Genomic DNA, 17,984 nt, shown 5'->3' on the forward strand with positions numbered 1-17,984 from the left:
GGTGGCACACCAAGTACGCAGTGGTGAATTGTTGGTGTGGCAAAATTGGCTACAGGTGGGAAGGGCTTAAAAAAGGAACTCGTGTAGAGAGCAGGTTGGGGAGTGTGACATATACAGTTCAAATGTTGTGAGCTGAGTTACTTAATTTAACTTTGCTGTAAATGCTGGGAACCAATGGCTTGTAGTAATACTATGCTTGCATCCCATATAAAATAAAAATTCCCCTCCCTACTGAACTAATTGGGTCAAGGCTCAGTACAGGACGGCAGTCTCTGCCCCCCTAGGCAGTGATACCCCTTCTTACTATAAAAGGAGAGCTAAATATATCATAAGAGGCAAAGCTGGAAGTAGTATTTTTGCCTTGGAATCCCCAATCTTTTTTTTTATATGTTGGTAGCTTACTGTATCTACACAAGAACAATACTCAGCTTTGAATCAATTTAGTCAATCACAGTGATACACCCCATTTGTTTCCTTCCATTGCTTCCATTGAGCAACATTTAGAATAATAAAACGACTCCTAAGGCCATGCCATTTATCAGGGCTTCATTATTTATAAAACAAGGTTAGGTAAGGTCTAAACTGCAAGGGTAATTGATTAATTGTTGGGCACTTTTCAGGTAATTGCTTGTGTTGCCAACCTATTCCTTTAATTACCAATATATCTAAGTTATAGAGGTTCCCCATTAATTAGATTCTCACCTACATTTATACAGCCATCAAACCCAGGTAATCCATTTGGATCAGTAATTAAAAGGCTATATTAGCAACCCGAGTGGATGTTATTAGATACTGCATTTTATTACTGTCTAAGCTGTGTTATTAAATGGCAGTTGTGTAAGTCTTTAAATGATCGATTTTTTTAAAGTTTTTTTTTTTTTAAAGGTACCTTTGAAAAAATTGCAATTAAAAGAACAATCCATCCTAAAGTGAATTTTTAGTTATCTGTCAAGCTTGATCAAGGTTTGATTTGACCCCCTAGACTCTAATAAGATCAGTGGTGTGTTGCCACTGAGGCAAAGTGAGGTAAGCACCAGAGGTGGCACTCAGTGGGGGGCAGCACTAAGTCTTAAGTGTCTGTACTTGTACCATAATAACCAATGGCACTGTATGCCCAGGAACCTGTGTCATAGAAACCAATGACACTGTTTGGCTCAGTTATCAGCACCCTGAGGCACTGCCGCACAGCCTCATTGGTTGTTGTGCCAGTGTCCCAGCAACCAAAAAGGGGGAACAGCAAACGTGGGTGGCATCTGGAGTGCCCATGGTAGGGGTGGCAGAAAAAACTGCAATTAACCTAGGCATGCTCCTGTATAAGATTCTTCAGCAGTGAGATCTATATAACCTGACACTGTCGCTGTCTACCATGGGTTCCAACCCATCTATGCATGTTTCAACATCTCTTGTTATCTCCATAATATAATATAGATATGATGGAGATATTATTGAGATAACTTTTTTCTAGTTTTCCTCAAAGAATACTGTTTTTGAAAAAAAAATTAAAACCCAACTTACTAAATAAAGAGGCAAGCGCTAAGTGCAGCAACCCATAATGACCAATCAGGTTTCACATTATTGATTGTTGAGTTCTGATTGGCTACTACAAGTTACTACATTTTGCATATTTTATATTACATTCAAAAGTATGTCAAAACACAATTATTTTAAGCCACAATAAAAGATTTGTGAAATATGGGTCCAATGTAGCAAATCATCATGAATGATATTAGTTCTGTTTTACTCATTTATTCAGTTGTTTAGGAAACCTGTCACACTAATCTAGGTTCTTGCGATAGTGGATTGGATGGTACTGGGACCCTAGATGGATTTTTCTTGGTAACTATGATTGGTATTGTCACAAAGCTCTACCACTGTTATCCCAATGGGGCATCTGGGTGATGTGTAGGCTGCTCCCATACACCAAGAGACCTCCACAGAAAAATAAATATACTGTAGGCATTGTATCAAATTCTTTTATCCAACCAACACACTGATCTAGGTAGGCACTTTTTGTGTTCTATGTGACAGGACTATTAATTTCTGTAACTAGTGATAGGATGCAACCCTAAGGCCTTGTATATAGAATCTTTTCCATCAAATGATTTAGAGATATACAGAATATTATAGGGTTTCTCAACCAGGGATCCGTGGAACCCTAAGGTTCCTCCAGAAGTTGATAGGGGTTCCTTGAGCAATGAGCAATTTCTGCTTCACAGGCAAGTTCTCACTGACACAATTGATCTTTTTAGCTATCTGTAAGCGGGTAATTCTTCCCAATGAGCACAAATGTAAGGAAAATTTCTTCTCGCTGACCATCACACTAATATACTATGAATTCTAGATATAGTCATTTTTAGTAGGGGTTCCCTGGGACCAAAAAGTTACAAAAAGTAAGAAAATGTCTACAGGTTCAGGTCAATAAGGCAGACTACATACAGTAATTTATTACCATGTGATATGATCAAGAAGTTGTCACCCAAAAATTAGGTTTTGCATGTTTTGTCGCTCAGATACACTGAATTTGCTACTTGCTTGTTTTATTATGTTCTATTCCATTGTTGTGTTTTCAATGTAAAAGTCAATGAGCAAGTGTTATTTCATGGGTTCCTGCTTATAAAAATACTTTAATCTGTCTGATATAAATGTGAGGTTCTAGTCTACTGAGGAGAAATAAATGAAGCCAATCCAAGTGGGGACAAAATAGCAGTTCATAGGATAAAATAGTGTTTCATGAGAACTAAGGTTTTACAGTGGTTATATAACTATTTCAAATGATTGCTCAACTATGATTTTTTTTCTTGATATGTGAATTGTATGATTTAAGGAGAAAATAACCCTGGCATAAAATTATGAATACTGTTGACTCATGCAACTTAGCAAATGTACCCTTATATCAGTTAAAGATAGTTAGTGAACTGGTGGTGAAGAAGAGATAGGAGTGCAGAGTAAGGCAAAGGACATACATAGAAAGCTTCACAAGATGTCCTGTAAAATGAAGTAGAGGTACCCTTCAAAATAAAAGTTAATTTTCTAAAGCACTTTCTAATCTGGTTCCCCAGTTCTAGGCAGAAGTAGTACTGGATATGCACTTGCGCATGGGCTTCAAGAAGGAAATGGAAGCACCAAGTATCTGCTTGTATATCTAAGGAAGATATACAAGGTGTTTTGTAATACCATTTGGTGTTGTTAAGGTTGACATTAGTAACCTTGCAGCTGTTGGATCTTGGGATCAAACAATAATGGTGTGAACCTCCTGCGCTACTATACTAAATAACTAAACTAAAAAGGAGAAGCTGCCAACATTAAATTATATACCCATGATCCAAACTAAAACAATATCTAAATGTAACATAAAGTGTATTAGTGTATTAAAAAATCATATATTATACCAAATCAAATATAGGATGATGTGCCAAAAAATCTAAGTAAATGATTCTCAATTATATGAACCTCACATAAGTGCAATATATGTTTCATCATTATATGTATTTGTTTATATTTATGTTGCACTTATGTGAGGTTCATATAATTGAGAATCATTTACTTTGATTTTTTGACACATCATCCTGTATGTTACATTTATATAGTTATATGTATAGAGGCTTTATAGTATCACTATGACCACTTGATTATTATTCACTTTCACAGTAGATTTATTATATTGATTCATGTGGTACATTGCATGATTTTATATTTTATATAGAGGTCAGTCTAGTGTGGCACTTTTCATTTATTATTCACTTTAGGTGTTTTGGGATTTATGAGTAGCGCCACATTCTTTTAGATATTGTTTTAGTTTGGATCATGGGTACATTCTATTAGATATTGGATCTTGGGATCAGTTACCACAAGGGACTGAAGATAAACTAGCATTTTAGGCTAACAAAATCTACCACTTACATGTTCCCCCCTGTACAGGTTTATTTATAGGTTAGTTCACCTTTTCAGAAATACAGTATAAGGTAAACTAACACCGTACATCCCCTCCCCACCTTGATCCCTGCTGTACTTACCTCTGTAGGTGATGAGCTGTCAGTGCCCATGCAGCCAGTGTAACAGACTGAGGATCTAAAATCCCAGCAGGGCTATCGGGAAAAATCAGAATGATTTCCCATTTTGTCAAAGTGGTCACGTGTCAGCAATCAAAATTAGTCTGATCTGTCCCAGGAGCCCTACAGAAAGTAGGAGAAGAAAAGTTGAGATTTAATTAAACCTGAACTACTACACCAGTAGTGTGGACACAGACAGCTCATTGCCCAAGGAGGTAAGTACAGTGGGTACCGTGGTGGTGGCGATGGGGGGAGGGTGTTGGCTGTTAGTTCACCTTTTCATTTTCCCTCAAATGGTGAAGTAACCCTTTAAATAAAACAAACAATTAAAACCTGACTCCTTGAGGCTAAAAAAATGTGATATAGCATTAGCCTTACCCTCCCACCCTGCCCCACACTGCAAGGGTTAAATGCTCATTTTTTCTAAGGGAATTGGTATAAGCAGTATTACTTCAATACTTATCTTATTCCTTGCACCTGCAAGCTTCCTCCCCGCTTCTACTAAGCCACTTCCCTTTTTTTTTTGATAGCGGGTTCTCTTACATCATTATGTAGGACCAGTGGGAGAACAGAGAAGGGCACTGGCTGCCAGGGGAGTGAGGAATAGGATAAGTGTTTGTTCTAGTTCCAATCCTCCTGCACAAAAAGAAAATGTAAAGGGTAATTTTTAAAGCTGGCTGGAGCTTTAACACCAATGAAACCAATGTTGGCCTATACCAGGGATGAGCGGGGTGACATCCTGCTTCCTACTTGTGCTGCCTGTGAGATACTGAAATTGAAGTAGAATTGGCTACCATTGTGTAATAAAATAAATATATAACAAAGCTTTTGATCCGATTAATTGAGATATTCATTCGATAAAGTCCTGCTATATCTGGCAGATTTAAATTTAAGTTCGTGATAACACTGTACAAAACTGTGGTATATGAATGTTATAGGCAAGGCCAGGAGAACAATCCCGCTGACAACACAAACTCCACCAAGTATCCTGCCGGGGATAGATATCGGGTACATGTCTCCATAGCCCACCGTGGTCATAGAAATGATCACCCACCAGCAGGCTGCCGGTATGCTGGAATAATCCTCGTTTTTCGCTTCAAGGTCCAGGCCATGCTCCAGGAGCTGAGAGAGTGCGCCAAATATCGCCATGGCGACGCAAATAAACACCAACAACATGATCATCTCCCGATAGCAGCGCTTTAGAGTGAGGCCTAGTGTCTGCAGGCCTAGAAAGTGTCTGGCGAGTTTTATAACCCAAAATATTCTCATCATCCTCAGGACCCTCAGGGTCACCCCAGCTCTCTGCAATTGGGGGTTTTCACCGGTGACAACAGTCATGAAGACAGAGACATAATAAGGAGAAATGGCCAGCAAGTCAATGATGTTCAAGGGCTTTCTGACAAAGTCACATTTATTCTTTGAGACAATGAACCTGACGATGCACTCTGCTGTGAACCAGCCGATGCAGATAGCTTCAATTATCCTGTGAAAACAAAACACACTGAATTATTTATTTCCATAGGAACATTAAAAGGGCATAATTTTCTGCAATAACACAGCTTTATTTATCATTTCCTAAATTAAGAAAACCTATAAAAGACTGCAACACTGCATATTATAAAATATATGTACATCAATTAGGTCAGCTAAAAGGAAAGTATAGTGGGTTTTGTATACATGTTTAATTTTTACGTAGACACTAAACAATAAATAAAATAATAAAATGTATAATCTGGTATTAAATTTTGAAATATGAATAGTTTATATTCTTATTTTCAGCCAGCAGTTGGAGTTGTAGACCTTTTTTTGTGTTTTCCAGCCAGGCTATCCTTATTTGCATTGCTGAAAATAAAGTTCAGTTTACAGAGCTTCATAGCTCAAGCTAAAATTTACACAGACAACTAAATATGTCTGAGAAGCACCTCGTTCTGGCTTCTTCCTCTCCTTCCCGTTACCTGCCTGTGAAAATGCTCTACTAGAAACTTTTAGTAAATGAGAGTCTGAAAGTAAACTACTTCTGCTGTACTCTCTCTTGGTAAATATCATACTGCTTTGTGTGCATCCCGTCTTAACTGTTTATTTATAACATATATAAAATATCAATTTAAAAATAGAGAAACTTTAAGATAAATTTGTCCCAGAACAATAATGCTTTCCTTTTAAATAGTAGATGAAAAAATGTTTATATTATATTATATAAAATATATTAAAAATCAGTTTGAAAGCATGTAAACTTAAAAAACAAAACTGACTTAAAACCATTGTAGTTTTCTCTTAAATCACAAAGAAAATACATAGTAAACATTAGTTTAAATAGAAAGTCTTATAAAATATTATATAATCTGAAAACTAAAATTGACCCCAAACAAATATGCTTTTCCTTTATATAGTAAAGAAAAAAGTTATTCTATTTATATTATATGTATATTAAAAATCTGTTAAAATGCATGTAAGCGTGAAATAATAAATTACTTAAAACCGTTTTAGTTTCCCTTTAAATATTATAAAACAGACATAAAACATCACTTTGAAAATATTAACTAAAAATAAAAAATAAAACTGACCCAAAACTATCACTTCCATTTTTAAATTTTAATTCTCTATTATTAAAATATTATATTCTTGCATTATAATAAACTTTGTCCTCTTCACTTTTATAAAGCAAGGTGTAAACTTTTACCCATGTTCTACTCTTAGATTGTAAGCTCCAAGGAGCAGGGCCCTCCTAAACCTCTTGTATTGAACTGTATCGTTGCTGTATTGTCTCCCATTATATTGTAAAGCGCTGAGCAAACTGTTGGCGCTATAGAAATCCTGTTTAATAATAATAATACTAATAATAATATTCAGGTACAAAGCTGCAAATGAGGCAACGCTAAAGCGATAATGGAGACCAGACTTTCTGCAATGTGTGATGTCATCTCCATGCTCCCCAGCATCAGCTGCACAGATCTCTGAGGGTCCACTAGCCACAATGTTCCTAGTGCACACCCTGACAACGTCACCGATGATGAAATGCGTAGGGAGGAGCCAGAACGCTTGACGTCAGCATGTACCGGAACATGGCGGCCATCTTATTGGTAAAACCTATCATCCATCTTTATGGTGACATGCTGTTTTATCAGTTACTTTGATGTATGCTTTATATTATGCTGTCAGGAATGGACTTGCCAATAATGGTGGGACTCACCTGCCTTGTGGGCTGCAGTACCAGGGCTGGCCAGCGGGTGCTCTCAGCAATCAGAGACTCACCCCTGCAGTCAGCCAAACACCTGAAGCTGATTGCAGGGGTTGTATTTAAGGAATGGCCAGACTCACAGTCAGGGCCTTGGTGTGTGTTTTTCCATGGGCCCCTGTATCTTGTATCCTGTGTTCCTGTTCCTGTTTCTGCCTGACTTGTTGCTGACCCTGCCTGATCCTGACCTCTGCTGACTTCTCCTGTTTGATCCCTGCCTTGTGACCCTGACCATTCTCTGCCTGACCCTCTGCACCGCGCTGCCCATGAGTTACTGAACCCAGCTTGTGACCCCGACCACTCTCCCGCCTGTTCCTGGTACTCCGTTTGCCCGTTTGCTACTGACCCAGCCTGCCTGACGACTCTTGCATTGTATGTATTGTTATCTGTAGGTGGTTTGGTTTGGTTTGTTTGCACTGTGTTTATGTTTAGTTTTGAACTGCGTTTTGTATTGTTAGTCTTAATAAATCATATTGTTTATACCATATCTGAAGCCTGCGTTTCCCTGTGTCAGTCCACACACCTCTGGTCATACCCGGAGCCCTGACATATGCTTTGGGGTAATAAATCTTTTATAATTTACTACACTATGAGGATCTCTTTGTTTTTTGCATGGGTTTGTCCTCTATGAGGATAAATCTTTTTTGCAGGTTCATTTTCTCTGTTCAATTTTTGGAGTAAAAGTTTGGAGCTCTACAATTGTCCGGATTACAAATAGTTTTTGGAATTATCCAACGAATGTTTATCTATCTACCATTGGGGGCCAGTTCAATCCTTTTGATGTCATAAAGTGTCCAGGTCCATGGCATATGTCTGGAATTTGCATTGTGCACTTTGACCCATCCTGAACTGAGGGTCAATTTGGTCTTGTAAGAGGCCGAATTTTTTGGTGTTGGTGATGGTGGATTTTATTTTTGACCAGATTTGAAGCATTCATGACAACATTGATGTCCCAGTAAAGAGGGGCTTATTTCAAGTTATATCTCCTTCGCATGTGAATTGGACTTTTTATTTATTTCATGTATTTTCATTAACTTTTTGGTTACATGTAGCACCGCACTTTTGTTTTACGTTTTATTTTTTATGTTCCTAATAACCAGAGTTTATTCTCTTCATCCACCAATCAGATGTAAACTGTCTTGCAAGTTGGTGGCTATGGGCAAATAATTCCAAACACTGACACAGGAGGCTCTTTGTGCATGAAATCTTAGAAGACTTCACAGGTAATGAGGAAAAGATGAAACTGAGTGGCAAGCTGTGTCATTGCCTTCTGAAGCAAATCACACACGTCAGCTCTGGAACACAATTATTGCCATGGAATGTAGACTGTCTTGATTATTCACTAAAACACTACAGAAAGCAAAGAGTAAAACCTTTGACAATCAGTCAACGACTTTCTTTTCTGGTTTGTCTCCAGTAAAGTAACATTTGACTGATTGCTATGAGTTTTTTCAATGTGCACTTGCTCTGTTTATTGAATGACCCTGTATAAGTGAACTAGACAGGTGTAGTATCAGTTCTAGTATGCAGCTATGTAAGTTGAAATTGGATATAGTTTTTATATTACATATGTAGCACAACCCCCAGGGACTGCTGGTAATAGCTGGTTTTTGCCTAATAGTACAGAGTCCATGTACTCTGGCTCCAATAACTCAGTCTAGGACAGGGGCAGACTGACCATTTGGAAACTCGGGCACTGCCCGAGGGCCCGGGGTCAGTAGGGGGCACCATGTGATGCCCCTGGTACTTTTTTATAGGCTTTTTTGAGTTTGGGCAAGGACACAGGGGCCCCATGATCCCCTATTGTTGTCAGTTCGCCCCTGGTCTAGGAGATGTCTTTTTGAAATGTATTGCTTGCAAAACTTTAAACGGAGAGGGGTTAGGGCATGGGATACTCCAAAATGCTGCACAGTAGAAGAGGACACTCTTCTCTAGGCTCCCACACCAGGATCCTGCTGAGGACGAGGGGAATAGCCAGTATTCTGAGACCCTTTGAGAGCTGTCTCATTTCACAGCTACCTCTGGCACATACATCCAAAAGCACATAGTCACCATAGTCCCAAGGACAGCTGCACACTTTCCAGCTTCCTCTGGACACAGTCCAATGAGGGAGACAGTCCTTCTCCAGATCTGATCCCTTATGGTGAAGTTCTACAGCCAGCTCCACTGAAAGATCACTTCAGGTCCTGGGATCTGCCACAGCGAGACCTCAGAGAACAACTGAATAGTCCACATTTGTATACTTTCTCTATACATTTTCTTTATTTTTTATTTTATCTTTATTATTATTTTTCTTTCTACACACATTTGTATACTTTCTCTCTATATATATCAGTCTGAGCACTGCAAGTGCAGTTGCTTTATATTCAAGGGGAAGCTCTGAAATGAGGCAAAGCTCGAAGCTCTGCTGATTTCTTTCATCTAATCATGTGCAAGCAAAAATGCTTCTTTTTTTTCTCCTTGCATATTCCCCTCAGATGCACTTGCAGTTCACAGCCGATTTGCCTTTAGTAAATCAAGCCCAAGGCATCTCTCTCCCATTCAGAGAGAAAAAAAAACACTGGGGTGGGCTCCACATTGACTGATCAATGTGATAGCCAATCAGAGGATATCACAGCGATCAGGTGACCTGGAATCGAAAGTCCCGCATCCCCATCATTAATGTGGGACCCAGGGCTCCAGGTGACAGCCAAGTTTATTTGCTGGGAGCATGCTGTACAGCGCGAACCCACCACAAAGACAGATACGCATATATATGGATCCATGGAAAAAAGCCCAGTTATGTGATGCTATATTTATGCGTATGCTCCACGTGAAGGGATTATTATTTAGGTTGGTCATTTGAATTTCCCTCCCTATGCTCTGGAAGATTCTTTCAGGGGCAGGGGGAAGCAATCAAACTCCCAGCCTGTGAAAACAGAAGACAATCACTGCTCCCTTAATTGCAAAAGAAGCCAAAAAACAAAATTTTCCTAAAATGCTATGCTAGGAGTTTGCTACACACATTCACCACTGGGATTTTTATTTTTTTTTTGCTTTATAAATGAAAAAGTCCAAAAATTTTGGAAAAAGTGTTTTTCTTATAAAATTTTGCAAATAAATAATTTTTCTTCATAAATCCAAAATCAAAATTTATTCAGTTATCTTTTCAGTAGTTTTTTTTTTAAAACATACTGTCACCCTAGCAGTACAGTGTCACCATAATGACACTGTACTACTTGTGGGGGGTGCTGAAGATCTTTTTTTTTTTTTTTTTTTTTTACACGGATTGCTTTTATACCCTTAAAGGCTGTAAAAACAATAATTTCTCCTTCTCTCTGGCTGCATTCTTGCAGCCATTGAGAAATACTGTGTGAGCTGTGATTGGTCACAGGTTGTCACATTGTACAAGGCAGTTGTGAATAGCCTTGTACCATGTGATCTCTGTGATCATTCACAGATTTCACACGTAGTAAGCAATGATGTCAGAAGTGACATTTGGCTTACTACTGTTCATGTGATCACTGATTGGCCAATCAGTGATCACATGATCGGGACCTCGCACAGAGGTCCCGTACAGCGATCGGTGTCAGAGGACACAGCGGGCACCGGATCGCGGTGCCGAGAGTTCACACGGAGCACGAACAGTTCAAAATGGCTGGAGCCGTTTATGAACGGCAACCCGCTCCTGCACTGCCACCGTCCAGCCATTTATATACATGGGCCAGATGGGAAGTTGTTAAGGAAACAAAGGGATGGAAATGGGGGCAGTTTAGAGTGGGCATAGGGAACAGGTGTATCTGAACTACACTAGTCAAGCTGTCAGGTGTTTTTGCTGAAATTCACTTGTAAGCAATAATTTTTTTTGGGTTGACACAACCTTTAAAGTACACCTGTCATGGGAAAATATGTATGGTTTATTTTCTGACTTCTCTTGAAAATGCTAGTTACCTACCTATCACACTGATCCTTTGTGACATCAATTTCATAAGCACTCCGAGCTATAATTGGAAAGGTCAGAGATATGTGTGTGTTATGTTCCTCTAGGGAGACTTTGAAAAGGTGAAAGGTCTCAATGTCCTTTGGGAAGCCTTATAAAGGTGGCAAGTGTAATGCTGCAAGGCCATAGTTCCATGTTGTGATCTCTGAGTTTTAGTTTACTTATCTTTTAAGGTTATGCTTGTTTACATTCATTCGAAGGTTTGTTATTAATATTTACACATCAGATTTCTGCTTCAAAAAAATTCTTAGGTAGCAGCCGGTTCAATGCATGCGGTTTATTCTATCCACTGAGATGCCAGTGGTGGAACCAGCACATCGCTTTTAAGGGATTCAGAGAGAAGGGCATCCATAATTAGATTCTTCTTTTTCAAACTCTCCAACTAGAATCTTATCTTATGATTCTTCTTAGCTTGGGTTAACAAGCAAATCCTAAAAAGTCAACATTATTTTTAATATCTACTTTAAAAGGAAAGTTTTATTATATATTTTATTTATTGTGTTCAATACTAAAAATAAAATACATATATACTGGAAATGTATTTATGTATACAGCCTGAAAAAGGGCTCTAAGTTAAATAGAAAACTTAAAGCAGAAATTCACCCCTAAAGGGAAGTTCCTCCTTCTCTTCAACTTTTGGACACTTTTTTTCTTTGGGTTTTGCCAGGTACGCGCTTCCACTTCGTCCAGATCACCTAGGTCAGGGGTGTCAAACTACCCCATCATGCCTCTGCCTTTGGGAGTCATGATTGTAACTGTCAGCCTTGCAATGCCTTATGGGACATGTAGTTTGGCAACAGCCGGAGGGCCACCAGTTTGACACCCGAGGCCTAGATGATTTGGGCAGAACTTTGGAGATTCTGATGGATCCACCTCTATCCAACCCAAAACACAATAATTAGGAATATTATACTTAATAATTTCCTTTTATACTTTACTGTATTTATTGAATATGTTTCCATTTCATATGTAGTACATTTTTTTATAATAATAAAAAGTGTTAAGGTGAAATAAAACCTAAATGGATCCAAAAGAACAAATAGAATTAAATCAATTTTGGATTCATTCATTACATTATTTTGGATGCTTCAAACTTTACCAAAAAGCCCAAACTATCACATCATGTCATCCAAATGAAACAAATGAATACAAATTAATTTGTTGTATTTGTTATAAGTTATTTTGGATTTGTTGAAATTCGTTACTATTATGATTCGGAGATTCGTATACTTCTGAATCTGAAAATAAAGAACATTTTATCCGAAGTTTGATTTGTAACAAAATGAATCGTACGTCTACCTGAAAGCCACACAGTTACATAAAGTTTGAGAGTGACTATCAAATAAATTTTCTTTTATTCTTGTATTGTCTAATATCAAAATGTAGTGGACACATCCTGTGCGAGGAATAGTGCCACATCATTGGTGTCAGTGGGAGGAATAGTGCCCAATCATTGGTGTCAGTGGGAGGAATAGTGCCCCATCATTGGTATCAGTGGGAGGAATAGTGCCACGTCATTGGTGTCAGTGGGAGGAATAATGCCCCATCATTGGTATCAGTGGAAGGAATAGTGCCCCATCATTGGTATCAGTGGGAGGAATAGTGCCCCATCATTGGTGTCAGTGGGGGGGGGGGAATAGTGCCCCATTATTGATGTCAGTGGGGAGGAATAGTGCCCCATCGGTGTCAGTGGGGGGAGGAATAGTGCTCCATCGTTGGTGTCAGTGGGGGGAGGAATAGTGCCCCATCGTTGGTGTCAGTGGGGGGAGGAATAGTGCCCCATCGTTGGTGTCAGTGGGAGGAATAGTGCCCCATCATTGGTATTAGTGACACCAATGATGGGGCACTATTCCTTCCACTGACACCAATGATACTTACCTTGCTGACCCCTGCTCCAGCCTGGGCTCGCTCCCTCCCTCTCCCATCTACAGCCAGCATACCTGGCTGCAGCAGCACCATCTGCACGGTACAGACACTTACCGGTCAGCTGTCTTCTTTCTCCAGCCGCTTTCCTCTTCACTCGCTCAGGCAGCTTCCTCACTCGATCTTCTTTGATCTTCGCGCTGCCACTCGGCTCCTCCTCTCCAAGCTCCACCTCCTCGCCGGTGATTGGCCACCTGTGTGCCTCTCCTGAGCTACAGTTCCGGCGGCCAATCACTGGCGAGGAGGCGGAGCTGTTGAGTGATCCCGGGGGTGTGGCCAGATGACAGGGGCGGCATGTCATGCTGCCTACACATCGCGGTCCAGGGAAATGTGGGCGTATCTGCATGTGGGTGGACCCGCCTGGAGACGGATAGAGGAGCTGTGTCTCGGTTCCTAAGACCATCAGAAACATGTGTTTTTCGATGGTCTTAGGCGACCCCTGTGAAAGGGTCATGTGACCCCCAAAGGGGTCGCGACCCACAGGTTGAGAACCGCTGCCTTAGGTAAATGCAGGGATTTGACAGTCTTATACCTCACAGATGGGAACCATTAGGCAAGTTTCTGAGCAGTCTAAGGCCTCACAGCTAAAGGCCAGGAGGCAACTCTTCTTGGCATCTAGTTACTTTGCGCCAACATACAACTGCTAGCATCCAGTACAATCTCTAAAACACAACACAGTCACAAGGATCATCTTAGGGTCTTTACTCACAAGTCCCCAAGACAACTGCCACCTTCCATCTTCCTCTGGACATGGTCCAGTGAGTGAGTTGGAATCTCTCTAGACCAGATCCCCTGTGGTGAAGTTCTACAATCGGCTCCAAGTCCATCCAAGCCCTCAACGCCGACACTGCTGAGTCCTCTAGAACAGCTGTAAAGTAATGGGCTGACCAGAGGCAGCAACCCCTCTGGCTCTGGAACCCTTCTGGGGAAAAGGAACCCAGCCCTCCAGTGCTTCAGACTTTTCATCACCATTCCAGCCCCCTTCTGGACACTCCTCTCCAGGGATTGGCTGTAATCTGATAAATATTCAGGCTGGTTACTTTGAACCTCTCCCACCCTAAGCTCTGAAAACGTCTTCCAGAGACAGGGGAAACCAATCAAACTTTCAGCCTGTGAAAGCCTGAACAGACCAGGCCAAACAATTACTACTCCCTTGATTACAGAAGGAGCCGAAACTAAATTTACCTAGCACCCTATGCTAGGAGGATGCTACATCTAAAATAAAATACTTATATCAAGCACTTTTAAAACTGACATCAGCAATTGGTCTATAAGTGTTAAAAATGAAAACTGAGCAAAAACCATTATAGCTATCTTTAAAGAGATCATGTAAGGTATCTAAATGTTTTAATCCAGCAGGTCCCTTCAATAGAAAACAACGAGTTCCTTCTGTCCACCACCACCACCGCCACTTCAACACAGGACTCAGCAGTTACACTGGAAGAAGAAACAAATGCTTGGTGAGGTACACAGACTTCCACTATTATCAAAAATGTTGACTGCTGAAGAGACTTCCCAAGGTTGTAACTCTAGAATGAAGGATAGGTGGGAGAAACAGGTCATCGGAGGTCAATAGTTGCTGTTTTCTACTGGAGGGATCTGTTGCGTTAAAACATTTATGGTAGGCTACATGAACACAGCCGCAAGAGGGCCGCAAGAGGGCCATACAGTGTAATTGTGGGTGGATTTTTGTTCCTTGGAGACACAACTGCAGTGTACAGCTGCTCATAACAATGAATGGCTACGTGCTATTTGTACATGGGTAATTGCTATGCTTGCCTAAACACACGCACAAATGTAAATCCCTAGTAGGTGTCCAGGAATGTATGCTTCTGTTTATGCCAGCAATGTGTATACCAGCCTACATCTAGTATACAGACATTCATTACTATGGACAGCTGCATCTTTTTATTTATTATAGGTACTTATATAGCATTGTCAATGTAGGTAGCATTTTACATATATATATAGTAGATTCAGATCAGTCCCTGCCCTCAAGGAGCGTTCTATCTAAGGTCTCTAACTCACATTCATACATACACATACTAGGGCCAATATAGACAGGAGCCAATTAACCTACCAGCATATCTTTGGAGTGTGGGAGGAAACCCACGCAGGAACCGGGAGAATATGCAAACTCCAGGCAGATAATGCCATTGTTGGGATTCAAACCGACGGCCCTAGTGCAGCTAGCAGGAGGTGCTAACCACTAAATAGATAGGAAAGCATAGCATATTGATTTGTTTTAAACTCCTGGTTTCCATGCCAAGGCAAATGATATCTCACATCCCAGGAGTCTTCAGGAGGACAGAAGGGGTTTTCTCAGCTAAGCACACCCTCCTGTCTACATGCCTGAGCTAAGGGCTTATGCCCTTGGATTCCAGGAAGTAAATGCTACATGAATCATTTGCCTTTACTCAAGATGGCCACAGCTAGAAATGCTACGGGGTGTTTTTCTCAGTAAAATAAAGCATGAAGACATGGATGGGGGTGTCAGGAATGGACTGGCCAGCAATGGTGGGACTCACCTGCCTTTTGATCTGCAGTACCAGGGCTGGCCAGCGGGTGCTCCCAGCAATCAGAGACTCAACCTTTCAGCCAGCTAACACCTGGAACTGATGATACTGGTGTATTTAAGGGATGGCCAGACTTGCAGACTCTGCCTTGGTGTTGTGTTTGTCCTGGGCCCTGTATCTGTCCTGCATCCTGTTTCTGTTCCTTTGCTGACCCTGCCTGATCTGAACCGCTGCTGACTTCTCCTGCTCTGATCCCGGCTCGCTCCTGACCATCCCTCTGCACCACGCTGCTTGCTACCTGTTCTGATCCCTGGCTTGTGACCCTGACCATCCCTCTGCCTGACCCTCTGTACTACGCTGCTAGCTACCTGCTGAACCTGGCCTGTGACCCCGACCCATCTCCGCTTGCTCCCCCTGTACCTACCTGCCCTATTGATATTGACCCGGCCTGCCTGATGACGCTTGCTTGTATGTACTGTTATCTGTGGGTGGTTGGTTTGGTTTGTTTGCACTGTATTATGTTTTAGTATTGCACTGCGTTTATGTTTGTATGGTTAGTGTTAATAAATTATATTGTTTATAACATATCTGAAGTCTGCGTTTCCCTGCGTCAGTCACACACCTCTGGTCACACCTGGGAGCCCTGACATTACACCAAGGCCAATCCTGACCAGAAGTGGCTGCACAGGGAAGCCATCTTGGCTTGTTGCTGGGAAGGATGGAACTGGATGAGGTTGAGTATTTATCTCTGCTAGTGCTTGATGACAGAAAATATGCTTATCAGACTCTGAAGGAGTATCCCCGGGATGAACTGCTAGAATGTATACGGCTCGCTCATGTTCTAGTAGATCAGGGCACAGAGTTCTCTATGGTGCAGCCATTGATTAAGGTTTGTGTTGAGTTGGTTTCATCTGGTTTCCCCGAATGCAGGGATGAATTTTTGCCACCATTTAGTGCAGACCAGGTTGAGTCCCTGGTGTGGTTATTAGAGGATGATGTGGGTTACTTTCTGGAACGTTATTCCACATGTTCACCACAGATACTAAGAGATTGTATAAACGCAGTGCAGTCTTTGGTCAGACAGGCTTTGTGTAAGCTCAGCTTTGTTCAACCCATACTGCAGACATGGACAGACTTGTTGCACCCAGCCTCAGTCAGCTTACAAAGACCCAGTCCTGCTTCTAATCTATTTCCTCAAAGCTCTACTCCTGTATTCCCAACAGCTCCCCCAGTTACAGCCCAGTATAGTTGGCTATCTACCGCATGTCAGTACCCTGTTCCCACTCGCTGCACCTATCCTGCCTTTAACCCTGTAAAAAAGCCCTCTGTAGCAACTGCTCCCTCTCCTGTTCCATCCTCCAGTTCTTCTCTGTCTCCAGCTGCTCCATTCGTTTGCAGACCTGCGTTTACTTGCAGTGCTCCAGTAGTTAAAACCAGAAAAAAGCGAAAATTCTTTCCAACCAATACCATCCTGCCAGTATCCAAACCGGTGAACCTACCTTCCGTGGTTCAGCCTGAAGCCTCTACTCAGCCTGAAGCCTCTACTCAGCCTGATGCCTGTACGCAGCCTGATGCCTCTCTTCTGCCTGGAGCCTCTACTCGGCCTGGAGCCTCTACTCGGCCTGAAGCCTCTACTCGGCCTGAAGCCTCTACTCGGCCGGACGCCTCTACTCGGCCGGACGCCGGCATTCAGCCGGACGCCGGCATTCAGCCTGATGCCTCTACCCAGCATGATGAACTGATCCAGCCTGACGATCCTATTAGGCCAGTTGACTCGATGCCCGCTGTTGATCCAGATGATCCGGTACCTGATCCGGTGCCCGCTATCGTGCCAATTGACTCAGAGCCCGCTGTCGTACCTGGTGACCCGGTGCTCACTGTCGTGCCTGTTGACTCGGAGCCCACTGCCTTGCCAGATGACGCGGTGCCCGCTGTCGAGCCAAATGACCTGATGCCTGGTGACCCGATGCCCGCTGTCCTGTCAGACGATCCAATGTCTGACCCAGTGCCCCCGGTCATACCAGTTGACTCGGAGCCCACTGCCTTGCCAGATGACGCGGTGCCCGCTGTCGAGCCAAATGACCTGATGCCTGGTGACCCAGTGCCCGCTGTCCAGCCAGACAATCCGGTACCTGATGACCCGGTGCCCACTGTCGTGCCTGTTGACTCGGAGCTCACTGCCTTGCCAGATGACGCGGTGCTCGCTGTCGAGCCAAATGACTTGATGCCTGCTGTCCAGTCAGACGATCCAATGTCTGACCCAGTGCCCACGGTCATACTAG

The 17,984-nt window shown here is 41.9% G+C and overlaps 1 protein-coding gene across 2 annotated transcripts in view; it reads right to left on the bottom strand.

The window, feature by feature from the left end:
- Window positions 1-3,573: 3,573 nt before the first annotated feature.
- Window positions 3,574-17,984, bottom strand: part of KCNG3 (potassium voltage-gated channel modifier subfamily G member 3) — a 48,138-nt gene continuing 33,727 nt past the window's right edge. For both annotated transcript variants that reach the window (XM_089677840.1, XM_089677839.1), the window contains exon 2: window positions 3,574-5,532. In XM_089677840.1, coding sequence (XP_089533966.1) covers window positions 4,887-5,532 — 646 coding nt within the window. In that variant the 3' untranslated portion in view covers window positions 3,574-4,886. The remainder of the gene's footprint in view (window positions 5,533-17,984) is intronic.

This window comes from Staurois parvus, unplaced genomic scaffold, assembly GCF_062004578.1.
Source record: "Staurois parvus isolate SC_StPar_1 unplaced genomic scaffold, SC_StPar_1.0 ptg000192l, whole genome shotgun sequence".
Classification (NCBI taxonomy): domain Eukaryota; kingdom Metazoa; phylum Chordata; class Amphibia; order Anura; family Ranidae; genus Staurois; species Staurois parvus.